The sequence below is a fragment of the Coturnix japonica genome, chromosome 7, assembly GCF_054131305.1.
Source record: "Coturnix japonica strain WE chromosome 7, WE-NBRP24, whole genome shotgun sequence".
NCBI classification, from domain to species: Eukaryota; Metazoa; Chordata; class Aves; order Galliformes; family Phasianidae; genus Coturnix; species Coturnix japonica.
The window spans coordinates 14256364-14280082 of NC_140669.1; the positions used below are offsets into that span (position 1 = coordinate 14256364).

General features: G+C 44.7%; 1 protein-coding gene across 25 annotated transcripts in view; it reads left to right on the top strand.

Moving 5' to 3' along the window:
- Positions 1-23719, top strand: part of KALRN (kalirin RhoGEF kinase) — a 434749-nt gene that overhangs the window by 372482 nt on the left and 38548 nt on the right. For 13 of the 25 annotated variants that reach the window (XR_014947909.1, XM_085552327.1, XM_032445881.2 and 10 more), the window contains 4 exons: positions 16283-16566; positions 17392-17496; positions 21281-21376; positions 22582-22712. Coding sequence is in view for 23 of the 25 variants with exons in the window: in XM_085552327.1 (XP_085408453.1) it covers positions 16283-16566; positions 17392-17496; positions 21281-21376; positions 22582-22712 (616 nt within the window). In the remaining 2 variants the exon portion in view is untranslated. Of the gene's footprint in view, positions 1-7108; positions 8582-14959; positions 15035-16282; positions 16567-17391; positions 17497-21280; positions 21377-22581; positions 22713-23719 lie in introns of those variants that run through there. The other 12 variants (XM_085552335.1, XM_085552337.1, XM_085552344.1 and 9 more) reach the window with 5 other exon arrangements.

Genomic DNA, 23719 nt, shown 5'->3' on the forward strand with positions numbered 1-23719 from the left:
AACACAAAGGTTGTAGAGCTAAACAACTGTGAAAGCCAGACCTCTATGTGGAGGGGGAGGGGAAACAGCTGGCTCTTCTCTCCTTTTGAAATGTTAACTGTGTTTGCAGTTCTGATTTAAGGGTCAGTAGCAAAAAGAGTTTTGAGGCACTGGTCTCTTTGTTTCTTTTGTGACCTTGGTAGTCAACTTGGAATGGGGCAGAAAGTTACGGTGTCATAGAAAACCAAAGGCAGTCCAGTAGTGGAAGTGCTCCCTAAGCACATGCAGTACCAAACGCTGTACTTGAGGAGGATTTTGTGTGTCCCAGACAATAACATCAGTGTGTTCTTCTTGGCAGCTTCTGCCATTCAACTGGGAGATGCTCTCAAGTGGCAACCTGGCCTTTGAAGCGCTGTGTATCCAGCATTGACAGTGTTCATCTTTCTTCTGGCGGGATGTGTCTTCTCTAGAACTTCTCACTGATCTCAAGCCTTGTAGTAGAGAGAAGTCACTTCTGGTCGTGTTAAGATTGGATATATTAAACACCTTGAAGTAATTCTCCCTGCAGCCCCATCAATGACCTTCCCTTTGCCTCTCCTTTTTCCTGTGACATCTTGATCTTTGCACAAGCCAAGTAGGTTTTGTCGTGCCGATGAAAACTTTCAGTGAGAGGAATTGAGCAGCTGAGCCTGTGTTTTGCTCTCAAACAGAGGTTGGTGCTTTTTGTGCTGTGGAGTTTGGAAGTGATGTGGATGCTTCATCTCCTAAATAGCAATAATAATACTAAACTGAAAAAAAAAATAAAAATAAAAAAAAAATCAACAAGAAACAAGAGGTTCTGAGTAGAGCATGAAACAAATACATTTTGTGTGGCTGGTCATTTCTCTGAAGGATTTTGACAGACAACTTAAACTATTGTTTAAATCATCTCCTGTCTTTTGCAGCAGCAGTGACCTTGTTCCAGCTTTTGTGCTTGTTTCTCACAGAGAAGTTCTGATTGTGTCAGCTTTGTCTGTGTACAGAGATATTGGGATCCATACAGGGAAAGTGAATGACACTTAGTACCAGTTTTCCTCTGACCCAGATAGTCCCCTACATGAACTAAATAAGGATTACTTCTCTGTTCTGCAGTATGGAGAAATACGAATCCTAATATAGGAGTGCCTGAGAGCAAGAGTCTGTCACTTGTTCTCAGCCATAAAAAGGGGGAGCTAAGAGCAGTGGCCTTACACAGCCTCCAGGCCAATGGCCTCAATCAGCCAGGAGCAGCCAAGCAAGGCTTCTTGCAGTATCTCCTAAATGCACAAACCCAAAGTAATGACCTGGTGTGATGGGATGCTCTGTGCACTGCAGAACAGGCTATGAAAGCAGGCTGATGAGAGGGTTCAGGTTCTGATGGTGTTCTGATAACTAGAGGCGGTCATTGAGTTTTCTTCTCAAATCAGCCCAGGATCTACAGTTTAAAATAATTCTATGTTTCTTTTAACACCATCCCCTCAGTTATCTTGCATGATTCTGGTCTGAGGCTCCATTGAAACAGTTGTGATGTGGGAACGGTGCGAAAGAGAAGAGACTTCTGCTTTGAGAAATATCTGCTGTGGAGCAAGTGCTCAGCTGCATGCTCCAACTGTCACAAGGTCAGGGCTTGGTTACCTTTAACTATGGAGCTGAGGGCAGAGTTCAGTGCCATTGCCCCACACTCCCATCAGCACACGGCTCTGTGGCATGGCTGTGCAGGGCTGGCACCGGGTGGAGTTTGGCTCTTCCTTCTGCGTTCTTTGTGTTTGCTTTCTTTCCCCCTTCTTGATTTCTTTCGATCCTTGTAATGGACAGCAAAGGGAGCTGCGCCAGTTGCTTTGAGCATCTCTGCTAGCTGGTCAGAAACAGAGCCTTAACTGGAAGTTGGGTAAACTGGCATCATTTCAAGGGCTGTCAGCAGCATCTTAATGAAAGTTATTTCTTCATTAGGTAGAAAGTGAGATCTGATGGTGCTTTTTATAGAAGGTGCTGACATTGTGTTAGGGCAAACTGCAAGCTTTGCTAAGGAAACTGGTACCTTAGTGCTGCGTGGTAGCAAGGGAGAGATCTGCAGTAGTATGTCTGAGCCTGTAACATTTCCTAATTTGAACATATTTTATTTAGTGTTTCAGCCTGAGCCATGGTTACACTGCATAAAGTGCGGTGGAATGCACGGCCAAAGCAGATCTGTCAAAAATGAGGCAGAGGAGAAAACAATAGTAAAGCTGAGGGTGTCAACCAAAGCTTGCTTTGTTTCCTGGTCCTTCCTGAATGAGAAATATGAGGAAACTGTTACCTTCTCCAGATACACTCTGTGGGTTAAGCCGCTGTGTTGCTCATTAGCTGCATCTCAGTAAAGTCAGGAGGATCAAGTGTACCGGCTCTCCGTGGGCGCCAGCCTTGGGCTCAGCTTCTTTTCCTGGCAAGTTTGCAAGAGAACGGCTCTGTGAGGTTTGGGAGAGCTGTTGCTGTCTCCTTCCAGCAAGAGAAAGCCAGTGAGCCCATGGCAGGAACAGCTCTTCCAAGCCCCACGTTCTCCCACCTCTTCAGGCTGAGGCAGGAGCTGTATTGGGTTTTGGCAGAAAGGGGCAATAGAGCTGATGGAAACACTGCTCGTCTGGGCAAGCGGGATGAGCATGGCAAGGTGAATGCTGCTGGCAAAAAATAAACCACCCTAGAACTAGTATGCAATTGTGCTTTCCAATGTCCAACTTGCACCCTGCCTACAGTGTCCTGAGCTAAGCATGTGTAAAGTGCCCAGCAGTCCCTGTGCTGATCTAATGGAGTAAATGAAGACCCATGGGTCTGAACCTGTGTATGTTCTCACCTTGAATATGGGCAGAAGTCTCGAGGCCAATAAACTGTCTCTGACATAAGCAGTGGAACAGGAAGCACAGCTGGCTGCTATGGCATTCAGTCCAGTGCTGGGGAGCAGTAATGCCTTTTTAGGATGATTTAGCTATAAGTATCGTTAAATCTTGTCTGTTAATAAGAGATGTCAGGACATTGTCTCAGGTCTGTTTCTGTGTCTCTCTGCTATCGTGACACGTGAAGCACCAAAGAGCAGAGGAGGGTTGGGAGTGCTTGCTGCCAGCCACTTCTTGTAACTGTGGTGTGCCCCACATCAGAGCCAGCATTCAGGATGCTTTACCAGGTGTCCATCGGTTCCTAAAACCCAAGCAATACAAGTGTTATTTGTCTTCTTTGCTAATTCCACATGCTACTGGAAGACTGTAGCTCTCTGGACATGAGGTAGCCCCTCATCCCCTGGCTTCATGTCTCCATTTTCAGGCTGATCATGCAGCCTTATCATTTGAGATGTGGTTGTAAATGGGATGTAACAGCAGTTGTACAGAAACTTTCAGATCATGTAAGTAAAGTAGACAGTGATATCAGCTTCCAAGTTACAGCTCTGGGGCTGGGTGCGTGCGGGGGTTATTCAGATTGCCTCATTGTTTTAAACTGTGATAAATTTGCCCAGCCTTAAAGAAACATGGGGTTTGCTTTTATTCGGGCAGAGCTCCTAAACTTTCCATTCATGCCAAGAAACACACAAGAACTCAGAAGGCTTTATTCATCTTGTCAAAAGCCTGGAGAAGGGAGGCTGTATTCCAAGGGAAAATAAGAGCAGATAATTGTGAAAAATATAGCTTGGGTAACTCCCTGCTTAATTCAGAGAACATGGGGTGAAAAGCATGCTGCTTTTCTATAAAGTAAGAGCCAGATAGATGTATTGTTTAGGAATTTAGTGCACAGATGCTGGGATGAAATAGAAGGGCAATAATTTCACATGACCCCAGAAGGGTTTTGGTGTGTTGTTTTTTCTTCCCAAACTGCTGTGTTTCAGCGCACACCTTGTTAAAACTTTTGAATGTGTTAAGGAAACTAATTTGTCATGTCGAATTTAGAAAACTCAAAACATTTGAGCCTAAAAATATCACTGATACCTGTACTACTCAAACACAGCAGAGCTCTGCTGCATTTCAGTCTATTTCTCGTCTGTTAACAGGCTCTGTGAAAGATGTTTTGGTCTTTGGCAAAAGTTGTGGTTTCTTCTCAAAAGAGAAGAACCTGTTGAGTAGTCAGTGAGCGCAGCAGGGTTCTTCAGGAGTGGTTTATGGTTGGGTGAGGAGCTCCAGCTCACCGCCGGTTGAGCCACTGCCTATCAGTTGCTATTGCAGAATGGTTCAGTTGTGAATGTTGCATCACACAATGCAGTATGCTGTAAAAATACTTCTAAAATAACTACATAGGGCAGCTTTCTGGAACAAGATTGTAAATAGGACCTGAAGACTTGTAAATAATTATTAGAAAATACCTAAGGTGATGTGTCTGAAAATGTCTCTTTTGGCTGGTGTTCTTTGCCGTTGTTGAACCACAAACCAAAACTCAACCCATTTGCTTTTAGTTCACATTTGATATGGCTAATTATCCTGAAAGACAACTGGTCCCTGGGATGGAAGGCAGTTAGTGCATTCCATCTCTCCTTTTGGATTCTGCTGCCCTGGGCTGTCCCCGTTGGACTGAGGATGTGGAAGCTGTACACATCACCTGGACTCCTTACAGATAGTTAGGATGAAATATGAAAATGTCACCTAATGACACGAGAAATGGAACCTGCAAACTGGATTACAGCAGTTAATAATAGAACAGCTTCTCTTTGATGGGGAGAGAGCCATTAAATACGCTTTAGTTTACATATATGTCATTGGCTTTTTCTCTAATGCAATGTACATAATATCGCATTGCAGAAATCCCTGTGCAGCTCTGGTTTCTCACTCTCTCACTTCCTTGCAGTTCCCAGTGCCTACTGATGCTCTTCTACTGTGTGGTAACTGATTGCTTGGTGCTTTTGGAAAACGGAGCAAATACATCTCCCATTTTGCGTGTTGTCACATAAGGACTTGGTAGTCACTATCTGACTGCCCCTGCTGCACGCCAGTGCAACTCACTGTGCTGCAGCCAGCATTGGCATTGGTGCAGCTCAGCACCTCCAAAGTCTTAGTGCCTTGCAACATTATATTCCAGGTTGTGTTAAGGGCTGAAGCCTGGTCTGCAGGTAAGCCTGGTACAGAGCCTAGCATTGCATGAAATGTGCTCTTGCCCTGGGCTCTGCTGCAGCCCCTGCCCACACTGAGCACCCTGCAGACCACGGGCCCAGCTTGATGGCAGGCTATGGGAAGGGTTGCGCAACCCCATATAATTTAACCACACGCTGAATAAATACACTTTCAAGAACTCTTTTGAAGACACATTCCCTAATTAATCCTGCAGGGGGTATAATATGTATATTTTTGAAATCCAGTTTTAGCATCGTGCAATTAGCTTTTATGGCCTAAGGATTCTGATTTAAGACATTCTTTCATTACTAATGGAAATCTGTTTTAATTAGAAATGCAAATGTCTTTTAGATCCAAATGTATCTGAGTGGTACAGTGTAAAAAGATGATTCACAGCTAATACCATTGAAGTGCCTCCAGACTGCTATTCATTATACTCTCTGTAGTTTGAACCCTGAGGACCAACATGATGCTCAAACATTGCTCTCAGCTGTAGTATGTGGAGGCTGAATAGATTTCTTTAGGAAACAGAATAAGTATTAATCAACAGTGATCCTTAGGAGGGCAGCAGAAGGAAAATCATAGCTGTAGGCAGGAAGGAGGCAAGAAGGAGGCAAGCAGTGCGAGTGTTCCAGCAATGACTTCAGCTCTGTGACGGCAGAGCACAGCCCTGCCAGGTGCTGAGCAGACAGCAGCATCTTCCCTGGCTGTGTCTGAGTGTCACTCAGATTTGAGTATCCCAGGCTGTTTGGGGAGGGCCGAAGCTGCTGGGAGCAGTGCCATAATATCTGAACTGGCAGTGTATCTCTGAGAAGGGCCTTGAGCAAAGCAAGCTGCAGACAAACACCTAAAGACTAAAGTTTCTTGAATATTCATTGTGCTCGCTTGTCCTGGAGAGAGCTAACTATGGGGTGGGTGGATGCCTGTGATGAGGCATTGTGCATTGCTGTCAATGATTACCCAACTTGACAAAGTGTTTTCAGAGACAAAGAGCCTCTGCTGCTCAACCAGCCTACTCTCGCTGCTGTGTTCAAATGAAAGTATTTCTTTTTTCCTAGTTGTTTTGAAGGATGTGGCTAAAAGGAAGTCACTGCTCAGCAACAGTGATGTAGCTGTGAAGAGAGAGTTTGTAATGATAATCTCTCTTGCTTGATAGAACAGTTTTGCAGCTACTTGTGAACACACACTAATGCAGCGGGTAGCCAAATGGTGCTATTGTAGTGTGTGTGTGTTTTTCCCATGTGGAGCTTGTTGGTAAGGAGCAGTGATGCTGGGAAACCATAGGATGTTCCTTGTGGCCCTCCAGAAATCTGAATCACCCAGTTCCTCAGGAGCAGCCATACTGGGGTTGCTGGTGGCTGGGTCAAAGCACAGCCTCAGAGGGCTGAGATTTCAGTGGAGGTCTGCAGAGCCCTCCTGCTCTGAGCAGCAGATGTCTCTGAGAGCTCGATTTCCCATCCCATCTCTCCTGCTGACGCAGATGCAGCGTAGCAGTGATTTCAGCACTGATAGATGATAAATGCGCTGACTGGTGCCGCAGGGAAGGTTCCTTCCAGTCCTGCTCCCTGCCCTGCAGACAACCAGGACACAGATCGCATGGGCTGTTACGTGGGGCAGCAAGTGATGTTCTGCATTCCTGCTTAAGCTGAGTGAGCCAAAGCTTCCCAAAGTCTGACAGTCTTGAGTGTGCACTTAAAAGTCTCCAAGCTGCTTAGCTGTTTTCCTGTGCCGTGTTCAAAGAGCCAAGCATTGCAAGCACCAGCAGTTCTTATCTGTCTGTTTTATTTCCCAACCGCTGTTTGCATTTACTTCATTCATTACTTCTCTCAATCCATCCCAACCAGTACCTTTGCTGTGAGCTTGTATTTCCCGCTGGTATCTCTGGAGGAGAAGGGTGTGAAGGAAGCTGCTTTGGGCAGCAGCCGCGGAGGCTGAGGCTGCCATGTGTCTGTCGTCCAGCACCCCAACCTCGTTGTTCTTGGTGGTTTCGTGGTGTCCGCTCTCGCCTGCACCACTCGCGACTTATCCTTGTTCCATTCTTTTCTTTTCAGGGGCTGTCAGAGCCTGAATAATTTAAGAGGGAACAAATGAGAGACGTTCATGGAGGACTCTGTTCTTACCTAGGCACAATTTGACAAGCATGTAGATTGCCTTGGGTTTCCACTGCACCTACCACAACTTTACTAAGAGAAAAGCCCCCTTTCCTAGACATCTGTGTCATTCTTGCTTAGTAAAGTTATTCAAGATCAGCGCCTTTGGAATTGGTTGGTAAATGGACAAAGACTTTCTCTTTGCCCGGAGCTCCTGAAAGCCTCCAAGTACCAAAGAGAACTGCACACCACTAGAAAGCAAGAGACAGCTGCTGAATGTTGGAAGCTACTGCATTTGGCAAAAGAAGCTGACGCTAAGATGCACACAGTTGTGTTTGTGGTTTTGTTTTTTTTTTTTCCTGCTTGTTTTCTGTGCTTTCTGAGCCCTATGTGTGCCTGGAAAGTTTAATGACCAATTCCTTCTTTCTCAACATGCAGTTTTTCTTCCTACCCCAAAAAGCTTTGGGTTCTGTTCTTGCTTTTTGTTTTCCAATTCCAATTTGTTTTGTCACAGATACCCTTCAGTTGTTTCCATTAGCAATTATATGGGAACATAGCTAAGGTTTCCTTTGAGGTAGGGAAATATAAATAAGATAATCAGATGTCCTCCTCTCTCACCCAAGGTTCAGCGATGGTTCGCTTTGCATAGAGGCTGCTGGCTTCAAGCATAAAGCGGAGCTGTCCTTAGCAATCACAGAATTATTAAGGTTGGAAAAGACCTCTAATATCATCCAGTCCAATGATGTCATTTGGCTGAGAAATGACTTCATTAAATGTGGCAACGTTCTTACAGTAGCTCAATTTGGGAGCTGCTGAATGAAGCTGACCCCTGACGCTTTACAAAAGAATAAGGCTTGTGTTGTACTAACAGCTGCTTGGAAACCACGTGCACTAAATTTTGTTTTTGTGCCCACCACTAGGATAAAAGGCAGTGTTCACCATCTCTGGTACCCTTAGCACTCTCAGCAGAACAACGTTGCTTAGATCAAAGTTAAAAAGTCTGCTTCTGTGTGGGTGTCTAAGCATTTCACAGTTCCTTATGCTAAAAGTAACAGTGTACTTGCAAAGGCCAGCAAATGCTGTTCTTGTTCAGCTTTAATCATTACATTTCCCCCCTCATCATCCCATACAGGTCTCTGTAAAGGTTCAGGGTTAAAACCTTTTTTTATTTTTATTTTTCTAAACATGCATAAGCCTCCTGTCAAAATATATCAAGGAGGATTTTGCTTTGTGTTTGGAGTCCTGTTCCTTTTGCTGCTAGCGACACTTACTCTGGAAACTTCAGGGTTTGGGGTGGCGTTATTTTTGTCACAGGATGAGGACAGTGTAAATACAAAATGTAAAGTAGAAGAACTTAGAAGCGCTTCAACAAGCTGTTGGACTAAACTGAAATAAATGTTGATTTGTTCAAAAAAAAAAAAAAACAACCAAAAACCCATGCCCTTTCTGGATCTTGTTACTCTTGACTTTTTATTTCCTTTCTTTATTAAAGCGAGCTGCATGCCTCTTAACTTCCAAAATCCACTCACCCAGCTGTGAGGCATCACCAAAAGACTGTTCCTACCTGTGTTCCCTACAGATGTGTTGTTGGGCTGAATCAGGATGAGTGCTGGGTTCAAGCCTCAGCCAAGAGGATGTGTGAATGAAATTGAGCGCGTAGACATGCTGTGTTTGTCCTGTTGTGTGGAGCAATGGCTCTTTTTCCGAGCTTTTCCACACTCCTTCATTCAGTAGAAGTGTATTCTAGAAGGGCATTGCTATGCCTGGGGAGGTAATGAGGGTCCCTTGAAGGACTCCAGGTTGCTCAGTAGTGCACCTATCCCATGGTGTTTGGGGACGGGAGCTGGCTAGGAGCATTTCCCCAATAGATGAATGTATTCCCTCTGTGTGTGATGTCCTCTTGATATTCTTATTGTGAGCTCAGAGCAGCTTACATGAGGCCCATAAATGGAAAGAAACCTCCAGTCTTGGATGCTCGTCACAGCTGTGAGCTGTTATATGGATATGTGTTTTTGATGGGACACCTGATGAGGAGGACTGCAGGTGTGCCTGCCACTTGAGTGCTGCCGGGTCAGGCTGCACACTTTCTGGAGAGCCTCTTCAGAGCTGCAGGGACGTATCCTGCCCTCGCATGCAGCAGTTGCCTCTGGCAATAGCTTTAAGTCCATATGAAACCATAGAAGTGGCAGGAATGACTGCTGTGGCTGTTCTTCTTCACAGCCCTCTTGGACAGCAAAGAAGTCATGTTTCCACGCAGAGAGCTCCTGCACTGTGCCTTGCCCTTGTGCAGTTTCTCTCCCAGCAGCCCGGTTCTCTCATTCTGCACGCTCTCAGGGTTTCAGGAACTTCTCTTGCAAGGTCTCTTGAGACCGTGCGCCTCTGTGCTGCTACTCCATGCTTTGGGCTTTCTGTCACCCTTTGAAACTTTCCCAGAACTGCAGTGACTTTTCACTGACCTCCGGGAACCGGCACTCTCGAGCCCTGACGCTCCGGCTGGCACAACCAAGACCTGGAGACTACTTTGGGATGTCAGCTTTCCCAGCACATTCTGGATGAAAGCCTCATCTGAGCAACACCAGCTAAAAATAAAAGCTATTCAACTGGAGCTAATGGCGGCCTGCCATGAGTTATTGCTCATTAAAGGGAATTGTCAGATGCTGAACTTCAGCTAATCATTTCCTGCTGCGAGATCGGCCTGGTATGAAACATACTCAAATGTGGGAAGGGGATTCACAATAACTAAATTTAGTCAAGGGTATAATTTACTCGGGCTCCCTCTGTAGTTAATGGGAAGAGAGAGGCTGCTGCATGGGGTGCATCCTGCTCTGCATCACCCCTGGACAGGAGCAAGCACGGCTCTTTGATTGCTGGGAGGAACTCACCCCAGGTGAGTGCCTGGTATCCTCTGCTTCATCTCCTGCCTGGAAGCAACAACTGGGAAGCTTTGGTACTGCGGCCCTCCCAGGAACATCCTTCTTTCATTACAGCAAGACTATGGGGAATTCTGCAGAACATCATCTTTGTCAAATGGCTCTTCTTGCCCGTTTCCAAGAAATATCGGCTATTGAATAAAGAAACAGTTGCGTTCTGAATGTCGTGTGATTAATTTATTTTTTCCAGTTAATTTTGGAAGTTAGTCTTGTTTGCATGTTTGGCAATGAACCCAAAAGTCAAATTTTGAGTTCTCACATTACAGTGACTGGAAAGTTTGTCAAGTACGTCTGCTTTTAGTAATGTAGGTTTCTTTCTCTGTTGGACTAGAAACATTTGCATGAAATATTTAACTCCATATCTCTCTTTAAATTTGGACTGAAGTTATTTCATCCACATAAATGGAATTGCAAAAGTCCTGCCAGATTGATTTGTGCTTTTGGGCATTACTTCCAAACTGAAGCTTCAAGTGGTGTTCCAAGATACAAACAGAAGATTTTGTTGAAGCTTCCCAAGCCTTCCCATTTCCAGGTGGTTATAAAGACAGGGAGAGCATTTGAACTCGAAGTGAAATTTGCAGGGAGATTTTGATAGCAGCATTTCAAGATGTCTTTACCTCATGGGTGAAGCCGGGTCCTATACTGCGTCCTTTTGTTTCTCCTTCACTGGCATCTTGGATGTGAGCAGTACAGGACCCAGGAGGGAGCCAGGAAGACTGCAGGAGAGCTTTGCAATTTCATTGCACAGGTTAAACGCACTTCCAATCTGAAGGGCTTTCCATGCCAATTGTCCTTTATCTGCATCTGATGCAGACACTTAAAATTTCCCCATGTTCACTTGGGACCTGGTACAGACGCGGTGCCTGAGGAGGCAGTTTATCTGCTAACATTAAAACTTGTCATTTACATTATTTACATTTGTCACGAGCCAGTGTTTAGTGTTTTCACTTGAGGAATAGCTACAAAGTGACTTTGAATAATCCAGATATTGCTACCTCCCTGTGTTTTAGCAAATCCATGCCAGATTTTACATGCAGAATCGGCTCTAATGCTAAAACTGGGATCTGTCCTGTCATCTGCCTAAGCCACAAAGTTTTGTAACCCTGACTTGTGCCAATAAAAATGTTTCTCTGAGCATGTTTTGGACATTGAATACAAAAGCACAGAAGAGACCAAAGAAACAGTGCTCATTGCTCCTTCGGCCATCTTTGCTGAGTAGAGCTTTACCCCTTTAGTGCTGGAGCAAACAGGAGGTGACAGATCCCCAGAGAGCTCATAAAGCCTCATGGGGCCTCAAGATGTGAACTAGAGCCTACAGCCTGTTGGGTGCAAGAGCTTCTCTTGTCAGGGCAGGGGGTTGCATTTGCTTGGATGATCCTTGTTTGTTTAGTGCGTAATGTTAACACAGGGGCTGTGCTTGTGCACAGGGCAAATCAGGATGCCTCCCTCTTTCCAGGATTTTCTGCTTCAGAGATTCCTGTCCTTCAGGAAGCAGTAGCTTGAGAGAGGACCGAGTCAGTCTTTCACCCACATCTGATTCAATTCTGTCTTTGTCATAAATGTTATTTTACAGCAATCACTGAATATGGAAAATGGGCTCTGCTGAGCGGAGTTAATTTTTGTTCTCATTGGTCAGATTGTCATTATTGGCTTTCATTCATGAGTGGAATTATTTCTGTGGGGGGGAAAAAAAAAAGTTGATTTACATGCACATGCTAATAGAATTACTGAGGTCCCATTCTGGCTCATTTTCTCTGGTTTCTGTGAAAAAATTCTTTTCTCTCAGGCTGTTTTTCAGGGGTGAGAATTGGAGCTGTGCCTACATCCTCTGGTCCTATGTAATAATTCACCTCTTAGCTCAAGCAGAAGTGTGTCCTGGCATAGTTATGCATCTTCATAGCCCTGTTCAGGATTAACGTCTGGTTATCAAAGCATACTTCCCTCCTATCATATGTGGTCTTTGGTTAGTATGGATCAAAACGAGAAGCCTTTCCCACTCAGGTTCTGCAGATGGATCTGATGCTGTGTTACCCGGGTCAGACCTCTGTTCCCCTGTGTGCTGTGGGGAATGGGGAGGTAAAAATAAAACATCTTGGTGTTCAGTTCCAACAGCAATTCCTGCTGGCTCAAGTGGGAATACAGCCATGCCTCTAGGAGACGTCTGTGAGAGTTTTGTTTTTCCTTTCACCCAGCACTGTACAGAGCTGGAACCTTCCATTTTCCAAGTAAAAGAGCTGTTCTTTTGGAGCCGTCTGTTTACTGCATCCACAAAGGAAAGCATTCCATGACTCTGGCGGTGTGAAAGCTCCAAAAGTTAAAGCTCTTTGCATTGGCTGTGTATCTGCTGCACTCATATTGCCAGAAGTTTCTTGGAGGTTTGCTGAGGAGTGTTTTGGAAACTGTCATTTCTCCTCGCTGAATGACTGGGTTGGCCAGGAAGTCCATCTAGCCATACTCGTCTGCTGACCTCCCCGCACCCATCCCGCTTTACCAAAGACCTTTTTTTCAGACAGGGCTGCAGTGACACGACAACCACACAGTGCAGCTTGCTGCCAGCCCTGCAGTGCCAGCAGACCTGCTGCGGTGCGCCTTCGGCCACTTGTTACAGTGGGTGCCTGAATTACTGCACCATGAGCCTCTGTGTCGCACTCAAAGCTCAAGAAAAGTTTGCTGGCTTTTCTCGAGCACAGTCTGCTTCCAGAAAGCTCTCACAGTACACTTTGCAGAGCACATACGTGGTAGTGCTCTGCAAGGGGAACATGGTGGTGTGTTCTGCTTGATCCGCTCAGTGTTTGGATCTCCACCTCCTACCACGTGCTATGATAAATGTATTTGTAGCTGTACGTGTCACGGAAGCGGGGCAGCTCACACAAGCAGGGTTTTGGAGGTCATCCCAAAAGTCTTTCCTGGCAGATTTTATGTGTTGCATTTCTGTCTGTCATTAAGGGAGCTCTGTTCTTTCTTCAGCTCCACTCTTTCCTTTGTGACTGTGTCAGTGTGACCTGTATTGTGCATTAAAAAAATCATTCTCAGCAGGGATGACAAATAGCAAGTGTGACTCATTTAAGAACGTGGCCATATTGGCAATTCCGTAAAAAAAAAAGGGTTATGAATATTGTGTGTGGACTCTATGTGTGTTTTTTTGGACAGCACATGATTGGACATGGTGGGGAATAAGACAGTGAGGTTGGAGAGCTTTGTATGAGTGTTGGGTGCTGAGTGGAGCAAAGCCACCCAACACTGGAGATTCTCATGGTGTCGGGGGGAGCAGGTACATGTCCTTATCATTCTGTTTCCCTACCTCTTCTCCAGCTAGAGAACACACTGATGTCCAGAAAAAAGACAAGGCTGGGGCAGTCTGCATGTCCAGCCTTGAACTACTGCATGGCCAATCAAGCCCAGGTCTTACTCACAGATCCCTTACAGTAGTGAGTTGGCACACTGCAGCAGGCAGGGGAGTGAAGGAGACTTTGTATGTGCTACAGTCATGTACAGCATGGCACAACTGAGGCTTAATAAACTCTGCCTGGTCCTAGGAGTATGGAAAATAGGCCATTCATGGTAATTAGCCTTTTCCATTGCCAATGCCAAGACCTTGTGCAGGAAAGTCCCAAGCCTCCCTCAAGTAGGACTGTTACACTGTGTAACTCTCCTCACTACCCAAAGCTTTCCTTCCTGAAACTTTTGGGCTGGCAGTATTCTCCATTTGCTGATGTGGAAGCCTGGTGTTCAGTTTGGAGATCATTACTAGCTCTAGGTTAAACTTCAGACAAGATTCCTACAATTGGGATAGTAGACTGTTGGTCAGCTCTGTGACCTTGGGTGTTTCTGCCTCACTACTGCCTTTTCTTGGATGGCAGTGGAGAGTTCCTGACTGCCTTTGGGCTGCTGGGTTTGGACCAGACTCCATTTCACCTCCTATCAGCTCCTTTCCATTACTAACAGGTAAATTGACAAGGTGCCTTTGGATCAAGGTTGTAGTTTGGGATATGCTGCTTCCAGGCTGTAATCAGAGCCTCTCTGTACATTAATTAACCAAGATATGGAAGGTAGCTTATCCTCATTTTCACTCCACCTCTCACCTAAGCCCTCTCCCCAGCAAAGTCCGTGTTAAACGTGCCTTCCCCAGTTTACATCCCTGAAAGTGACAGCCTTCAGAGAGTGATCAATACGATCAGAAAATCATTAAGGGAGAAAAAGATCTCTAAGGCCATCTAGTCCAACCATCAACCCATCCCCACTGCGCCCACTAACCACATCTCTCAGTGCTGGTTCTCAGTATGTCTTGAACACCTCCAGGGACAGTGAGTCCAACCTCCAACCTGAATTCTTCCAGCACTTCTCTTCCCATGCCTGCAGAGCAGCCCCAATTGCAGCAAGATTTTATGGCTGGGGGCACAGAGTAGGGAGAAGTTGCTCGCGCTCTGATGAGCTACCGAAGTGCTCAGAATCACCATCTTGAGAGCCTGAATTGTGCTGACACAAGGTGTGTTGAGAAACTGTCTGAGCATCACGTGGAGCCCACCCCAGGAGGCTATCTGAAGCCCATTGAATGGAAGATAAGCTGCCCACAGACAAATACTATCTTGCATTCGTTGATTTAACGCTATTACACATTCAGAGAATATCAGCAGTAGCTGGCTGCAAACAGGCCTTTCTGAGATAAGACTCCTGCTTTGTCCTGATGGAGGAGTGTGAAAGCAGTGGACCTGAGCAGCTCTGCCTGGGATCTGCCTTCTTCCCAGGCACACTTGTTCTGACTCCTCCCGTTGTTAGACAACAGATGAGGTGGACTTTCTGCTCTCTGGGAATTGGATTTTTACTTACTCTACTTGGTTACAGTTATTTCCACGTGTTCTAAGTATATGATTTTTGATGCCAGGTATGTATTGAATCACTGGTTTGACTTCTGACTGGGGCTGACTTGTTGTGATATCTTGGAACTGCACTTTACAAGGTAGGCTGTAATCTCTGCTGGGTGTACAGCTGGCTTCTAAATCAGGATGGACGACTGTTTTCTGGGAGGGCAGAGAATGTGCATTACCCAATATCTGCAGTGGCATTTGTTGTTGGACTGAGAGTATCTGGATGCACCAGGCTGCATTCGTGTACTGTAACTCATGAGATAAGCATCTAAAAATGTGCAGTAACATCAGATGACTGCTTTCCAATGTACAACATGAGACATACTTTATGGGAGTGTGACAGAATTTCTGAATTCTGTAAAAAGAAATAAATAATGATTTCTTCTTGAGCTATATGAGATAAAACATCCCAGTCCCCAGTTGCTCCTGGGGAGGGAGTTGCTTTTGCCACAGTTTCAGGAAGGTGAGAGCAGGACACTTGTTCCTAAAGGGCAATTGAGAAATGTTCCAGCAACTTGTTTGCTTTGTTTCCAAAGACTTATTGATATTGGCACATCCTGGGTCTGTTGCTTCAAGGGGGTGAGGGAGGTTGTGCCATTTCCAAGGTGCGGGTCTGAACACGTGTACTGATAATCACAGTTGGATACGGTACAGCAGAGTCTCCTGCTTAGGATATAATGAAAATCTTAGTTTAAAGCCTGCCTCGTATCTTCTTGGGTGTTCCCTTTGGTTTGAACAATTTGTCATCTTTTGTAATTGTTCATTACAATTTCATAGTTCTAGGGAAGGTGTGAAGTCTTCTAACAAATTGCTTTCAGGGGCAAAGCAGATAATTTCAATGAGCTTCAGATAACCTTCAAAATTTAATGCACAGTCAAACCATCAGTATCGTTACTGAGGCCTGGCAAAGGCTGAGAAACATTTATGGCGTCACGACCTGACAAAGTGTTGGTGGCTGTCAGGTCTCTTGTAGTAATGTGCTCTTTATGCTTAGCTTCTCCCTGGCAATTCACAGTGAAATCTGTGGGAGGAAGCTGAGAAATTCAGCACTGAACATGAAATTCAGGCTCCCATCAAAAACTGGGTAACTGTACAGCCTGTGACCTTTCATAAGGACAGATGTGTGGTAGGAGATGAGCAAAGTGTGTAAGATTGTAAGAGATGCATGTTGTATGGCATAGTCCTCTCTGGAGTGCAGTGAAGATTACACAATGTTCAGAGGTCACAAAATTTTCCATCTTGCTTTTTCATGTTGAGGAATGCCAAGTGTTTGATGTGTGCTAGGAAATAGGAGAGAGAAGGCCTGGTTTGATCTCTCGCGTGCACATTTTTTCTTGCAGAGCCATATTCAGTCTCTTCCAATGAGAACGGGGGCAAGTCTGATTCAGTGGCCAACTTACAGCCCCAGCCATCCCTTAACTCCATCCAGAGCTCTCCCGGCCCCAAGCGCTCAACCAACACGCTGAAGAAATGGCTGACAAGCCCCGTGCGTCGGCTGAACAGCGGGAAGGCCGAGAGCAACATCAAGAAGCAAAAGAAGGTGCGAGATGGCAGGAAGAGCTTTGACCTTGGCTCGCCAAAGACTGGAGATGAAACCACTCCTCAAGGAGACAGCGCGGATGAGGTGGGTGTTGGTGTCTGTGGCAGGAAAGAATCCCTGATAGTTGGCTCATGCTTAAGCAAATGTAGCTCGCTTAGGGTCTAGAAGGAGCAGCGAATCGTATGAAAAATTAAATTGATTAAAACTGTGTTGCAAACAGCATCGACTTCCAAAGAACAATGTAATGCGTAGGGAACATTTCAGAGTCTGCATATATTGTCATCATTTAACGAGATTTCTTTTAATACCCTGTTGGAAATCTGCCAAGGACAGAAATGAAGCCATTTCTGAGCAGCTGTTATCACTCCTTGCTGAGGTTCATATCACCTTTCTTCTGCCGTGGCAGTGTAATTCCTTATTGAAAGAGAAATAGACACATTTCTGTTAAACCAGCTGTGTATTTGTAGCTGCATTCTCTCTGCAGGCATGTTCTTTGCTAGAATGGCTCTTTCCTGATAAAGTGAATGTGGAATCACGAGCATAAAATGGAGAGGATACGAACTGAAAGCAAATAGAGCAACACATTTTGAAAACTGTGCATCGAGCTGTTCTCATTTAAATTAGAAAATGCTTTCTGCCAGCACACAGACAGATGTAACTTCCTTAGCTCTTATCTCATGCAGTACCTACATTTTCTGTAACACCATTGCACCAGGATTAACAGGCAAAACAGTACATCTTTATTGCTTCTTTTTTATGATGCTTGGTATTACCTGCAACTCCCTCCACTGCCATACTGAGGTGGTTTTAATATTGCCAGCAGACTCAAAGCTGGATGGTAGGGATCAAATATCTGAAAAGGTAAAAAGAAACCCCTGCTTGCCTCTAATTTTATTTCATTTTTCTTAGAAGAGCAAGAAGGGATGGGGAGAAGACGAGCCAGATGAAGAGTCTCACACACCTCTTCCTCCTCCTATGAAGATTTTTGACAATGATCCAACCCAAGATGAGATGGTAAGTAAGACCTCCCTTACTGTATCAATTTGCTGTTCTTAAACATTTTCTTAAAGCATTTTTCATGTAGCTGTCTCATAGTCATTTCAAAGAGGTCTTTGAGTGTTTGGGCTTAGGTGTGTGCTTACAACAGACATCTATGTGTGAATCATAACTTGATGCCTTTCTGTATTTACAAATAGTGCCTGATTGGCAGTTTAGCCTTGGTATCTCATTTTATGATAGGTGTTGTGTTTTTGTTGTGTGGGGTCAGAAATTGTGTGTGTTTTCCACATGGGTTTTGAAAGTGTCATAGAATCATAGAATCATGTTGCTGGTGGCTGGCAGTCACAGCAGCAGTGGTATTTGATGGCAGCCTGGGCCTGAGGACTAGGGCATGTGATGGATGGAGTCTGCCTGAATCCAAAATACCACCCTTACCAAGAGCTAGATAACTTGTGCTCTGCACAACCCTAACCCTAACCGTAAACCTTTTGTGTGACTGTCCCACCATACACCCTTGGCTCTCAGTTCCTTTAAAACATTCAGGTGGGAAATCTTACCCAGTCCTATCGTTTGACATTTCTGGGTTATGTGGCAGGTGTATCAGCTCCTGCTAGTTCAGAGGCTCCCCAGTGACCTGAAGTTTCTCTCAGAGGTGCAGAAGGCCTTGGTCTTTGAGCGCCATGTTGCCAGCCATAGTTCTCAGCTGTTCGTTGGGGTCTGCAGAGCATTACATCAGGAATTTGCTGCCTTAGATGGTGCAGTTGTTCATGGAGTCCTTCAATTACTGTTTTGTACTTGAGCTGAGAATCTGTGAACTTGATTATGAAAGTGTTTCTCAGATAGCACAGGTCCTATCTGCTTGTGTACTCTTTACCCATTCCCAATGCCGGCGCCTCCTGTGTAGAAATCCATCCCTCCATCTAGCTGCTTCCTGCTTTCCTGCTGGCATCTGTTTTTAGCACCGCCACTTCTGTATCTCTATCCTCTGATTGTAATTACTGCATGCCAAGAAGCAAGGATGGGGGAGATTAATAAAATGTTTAAAAAAAGAAAAAACAGCAACAAAAACCCACACAAAAAAAAAAAAAGAAAGAAAGAAAAAAGAAAACAAACCACAACCAACCCAAACACAACAACCCAGAATGTTCTTGGGGATGGTTCAGGCAGGAGTTTGGAGCAGACATCTGTGGGACTCGAAGAGCAGAGTGGTGGAGGAAAGGGCTTGAGGCTCACTGCTAATCTGTCAGGAAATGTTACAACATGATGGTGGCAGCGAGGCCAGAAGGAAGCAGCTGGAGGCGCGGACTGCTGCCCTCTGAGCGCTGTGTGTGCTGCTCTGGTGGATCCGCGCCCAGCACAAGAGCTCCTGGCTTGTTCTTTGGGGCTTTTAGCTACGTGTTTGGGGGGTTGTTATTTAAAGAAAGCCAGACAAGACAAAACAGCAAAACCCTGCTCTTGTTGTGGTCATTACTTTTGTTTTTTAACACGCTGTGTCATTTCACTATTCCGTAAAAACATTTCTGACAGCACCAATCTTGTGGAACTAAACTGTTTTCCTCTCCAGATGTCAGAGCTTTATGGAGCATTTTGGCATCCTGTTTCTTCACTAAAAGAGAGGATGAAATAGGGCAAGATGCATCTGAGACCCTTTTATGTTCCCTTTTTCTTCCCCTGTTCTCATTATGTGCCTAACTCCTTGGCAGCAAAACACCGTGTGAGTGATGTCTGAGCCATTCTGGAGCCAAAATCTCTTTAACTGTGTTATTTGGTCCAGATATTGGTCATGTCCTGTTACTGCTTGCTTATACAACCTGTGGGTTGGGGAAGAAGCAGTGGCAGGAGGGGACATCTACAATGGCCATGTACAAGACAGCAGTGACCGCCTTGCTGCTCTTGGAGGCCCATAACCAAAACCTACCACATATCTTCATATTAAAAATTTATAATTTACTCAATAGGGATTCGAAATGTCATTTTTCAATGTGCCCTACACAAACCAGGCTCTTTTGTCAATCACAGAAGTGTTTTACTTCTCCCTGAAAGATTTCTAGGCAGCAAATGTTCCTGTGCTCCCTTTCAGATCCTGCCATTATTTGCTTTTTGGAGATATTTAGCAATTTCAGTTAAAATAAGTGAGAGCATCATCTGCTGAGTACCCCCAAAAGTTGGACTCCTCCAGCAAGAAGGGTTATATTGGGCAGTTACAGCCAATGTATTGGTCCAGTATCTCTGCTCTCAGCCTTTCTGATCCTAGACATGTCCACTGCATTGGAGGTGAAACGTGCTGTCTGAGCTTTTCCATTTGTATGAATTTCCTGCATTACCAGACTAATTCCTCAATTACCAGCCTGATTACCTGTAATTTTTGTTGTTGTTGTAATTAGAACTGTTGATTAGATGTATTATTTGAGTGAAAGATGAGACTACAAGGGGCAGGCTGTTCACTTTCCTGTTCTGTCATGAAGCTTCTGCTTAAAATTAGCCTCCTTTGCCTTTTCTCTGTGTCCTGGGGCTGTGTCACTCACCAAAGGGTTGCTGGAAGAGATGGCCCACTGCCTAATTCCTGCCATCACCTTTCTACTTACTCCCCAGCGCTATTTGATCTCTTGTTCATTGGCACCTACCTGATGACTTTGCTGAAATAGGTGCTCTGCAGAAAACCTTTATCAAGTGGCTGAGAGATGAATCAGCTTTTTCACAGTTCTAGTGCAGATTTTGTAAAGAATTAGCCATGCTTAGTCAGTGTCTGTCTGCCCAAAGCTTATTACTGAAAGGTTTAGAGTTTTAGTCGGTGCTAGTATTTAGTTCAGAATAAAGATGCATATAGGTAAGATAGCAAATACCGATAAATACCAATTCCCACAGCTATCATCTGAGTACTGTTTTTCAGACTAAGGTTTCTCAGGACAAAGACCAAGGGGTGAAGAGGGCACCCCACATAGAGCACAAACCTGAAGCTGAAACTGAGCACTTAGCAAGGATGCCAGCATTCACTGGGCATGGGGAGGTTTTTGGCATCACTGTGATGATGTCTTGGCATTGCAGGGAGTTTGTACAACTGGCAACTATCAGTCTGAATGTGGAGATGTCCAAAAATGTTACAAGATATCAGACACCTGAAATCGAATACCTGTGACTGACAAGCAGAAATATAACAGTGAAACTGATGTCAGTGGAGATAAGTCAGCATCTCCAAAGAGTGCACTGAGTACTTAGGATAGATGAAGCACACAAGGGCATTTTCTCTCCACTGATTGCAGAGAGAAAAGATACAGATTTTGAATAGCTGAAGTTGCAGTGCAAGGTGTCATCTGAGGAGTTCATGTGGAGTTGCAATTGATCTCTGGGGAAGAAAGGGGGGAGAAATGATTTTATCCCCTCCATTACCTGTAATTCCATGTGTACCTTCACTTATTGCATTTATTCAATATGTATGGGGGAGGGGGTAATTTCTTACATCTGCAGTAAGAACATCCATTTTCTGGAGTCTGTAAGACCATAGATGTCCAAGGAACATTCAGAGTGTTGTAAGCTGGTTGCAAATGAACTTCAGTTTTTTTATGCCACTCACTGGTTCCTGTCCTTGGAAATGCTGCAAAGGGATGTGCAGACGGACTTGGCAATTCTATGCTTGTTGATACAGCAAAACTCTCACTTGTCTGTGCATGTGGCTCTCTAACCCTCCTGCTCCCCTTCTGCATTCGTTTTTCTCCCATCTCAGAAACTGCTTCATTGACCACCAGTTTCCCGTTCCCTTCTCATCCTGCTAACTTTTCCTTTGCAACCTGGTGTCTTGCAGTCCTCTTCTTTGCTAGCTGCTCGGCAGAGCTCCTCTGATGTCCCAACTGCTGCGGATCTTGTCAGTGCAATAGAACAGTTGGTCAAAAGTAAGCTGGTAAGTTTAGCACTGTGAAAACAACACGGCTTTAAGGCAGGGCTTTACAGTCTGCCTCTGTTTCTGGTTTCCTTGCTTTCACCTTCATCTGCTATGCTTTTATTAACCCTGTTTCAGTATTGCTCGCTCTACATGTGTGGTCCCATGTCTATTGGAGGAGGAATAATATCCTATCTCATATATTGGCTTCTCTTAAGTTTTCCCCCAGACTATTCAGAATTTAAAATGTTAATGTAAAAGCTATTCCTTTTTCTACATGTCCCAGGACCTCTAAAATTAGATAAATGCGTTCTTTTAGGGAGTTTCACTTGATTAATCAGGATTAAAATGGATTTATGATGCGCCTACAAATTTCCTTCTGTGTAGTGGAAAGATGGAGAGGTCCAAAGGAACACAAAGAAAAGAAACCAGTGATTGCTGACATACAGTAACTGTGCAAGCAACTTTATCTAGTGACTCATTTCAGAGGGTTTTGGCATCCTCCTTGACTGAGAAGTTGGTACGTGAGGGTAGTCTGTATTCAGAGGGTGCTCTATTAGACAAAGGATCTCTTTGGTGCATGGGAAACTGAGAAGGACATTCCCAGAAAATTTACTCAAAATAGTCTCAGCCCATCGAGGGACTAAAAAAATTAAAAGTATTGCATTCACCCAGTTCTATGGATTTTCAGAGGATTTTATTTTCTCTCCCTCCCATATGTGCTGTTGGGTCAACTGCAATTACTTTCCAGGGATTTGGGGGAAACTTTAATCATTGTGGAATGTTACCGTGTACCCATCTATTTGTTTCACTTTGTATCATACTTTGCTGCTAGGAATTCTTACTCAGTCTTTGGCAGAGGAAGACTGACCACGTGTAGCCTAACCTTGGGTCTGGTTGTGATACTGGGATGTTTTCAGGTTGTATTGAGAGAATTTGGAAGAGATTTCTCATCCCAGGGCTGCTGGAACATCTTTTTATGCCTTCTGGCAAAAGGACGTCTTCTCTGGCTTAGTGCTTGGTTTGGGGGAGGAGGGTTTGTATCAAAACCAGTTTGGTTGTATCTCACTAAGTCCTATGGGAAAGTATTGCTGAATGCTCCACTCAGTTTTAAACTGTGCTGTTGATAGCAGAGTTGACTTGAAACAGAAGGTAACACTGATGCTGGAGTTCAAGGATAATGGTTTGTTTTGTTTTTTTCCATCGTTTTCTTGGGATTTTCTTAGACCCTTGAAGGAGGATCTTACCGAGGAAGCTTAAAAGATGCCACAGGCTGCTTGAATGAAGGAATGACGCCTTCAACTCCCCCAAGAAACCTTGAAGAGGAACAAAAAGCCAAAGCAATGAGAGGCAGGATGTAAGTTGCCTTGGTGGTTCTTATTTCTGAAATATGCACCCAAGGAGGGTACGCGGCTGCATGGAAAGAATACTTTGTAGTCAGCAAGCCAGTGGGAACTGGGAGTAAAACTGTGTTCTGCTGCTTCTGTTTCTTCTTAGCCTGCAAAAATACTACAGAAAAGCATTTTGGACCCAGGAAGCTCATATTCCTCTTTAAAATGTACAGCTTTTACCCCAGATAGCAAATACATGTTACTGTAGGAGCCTCTAGGCAGTTACACTTGGAATTACCAAGGTGTTTGGCCTGCTAATTACAAACCATCTCATGAAGGGGTATATATTGTTAGACTCAAGGAAGGGTGCCCAGAGCCCCATGAGGATTTTGTGAATGAGGTAATGATTTTTTGCCTTAGTGAAGGAAGGGGCAGAATTTAGAGGCATTTGTGGTGGGAAAATGCTTTTGAAGTGTAAGTTTCATATATGGGAAATGAAACTCCTGTGTTCCTGGTGATGGGAGAGGAAAGAAAGGGTGACAGCTTAAGAAAGTTGTTTTTCTTTTAATTTATTTATGCACTTCCATAAATTACAACAAAAATAATAGTTGTGCCTTTGGCATTTATCATGGTTATGGCATACCTTCATGTGCAGCGTGACAGATGCTGTTTCAAGACCTTACTTTCTTCTGGTAGCCCTTCATTCACGAGGTAACCGACAGCTAACTGCAGGTTGTGTTGTAGGGCAGAGACCTTGCCACTGCAAGTGCACTGTAAGCACGGGGACGTCTCTGACTCTCAGTGCTTCTGGCAGAGGGACCAGCAGCGTGTTTCATGTAATTAGCAGCTGCCTCCGTCCAGATATCCGAAATGCCGGGATGTTTGGGAGCACCTGCTAGTGGCTTTCAGCGCAAGGCATCTGTCTTCTCTCCAGCTCCCCACTGCCTGCGCTCTGTATCTCTGTCTCTCACTGTTTAATTCCGTAACCATGTTAGGCAGCTCCAAACTGGAGCTGTGACCCTCATTTCCCACA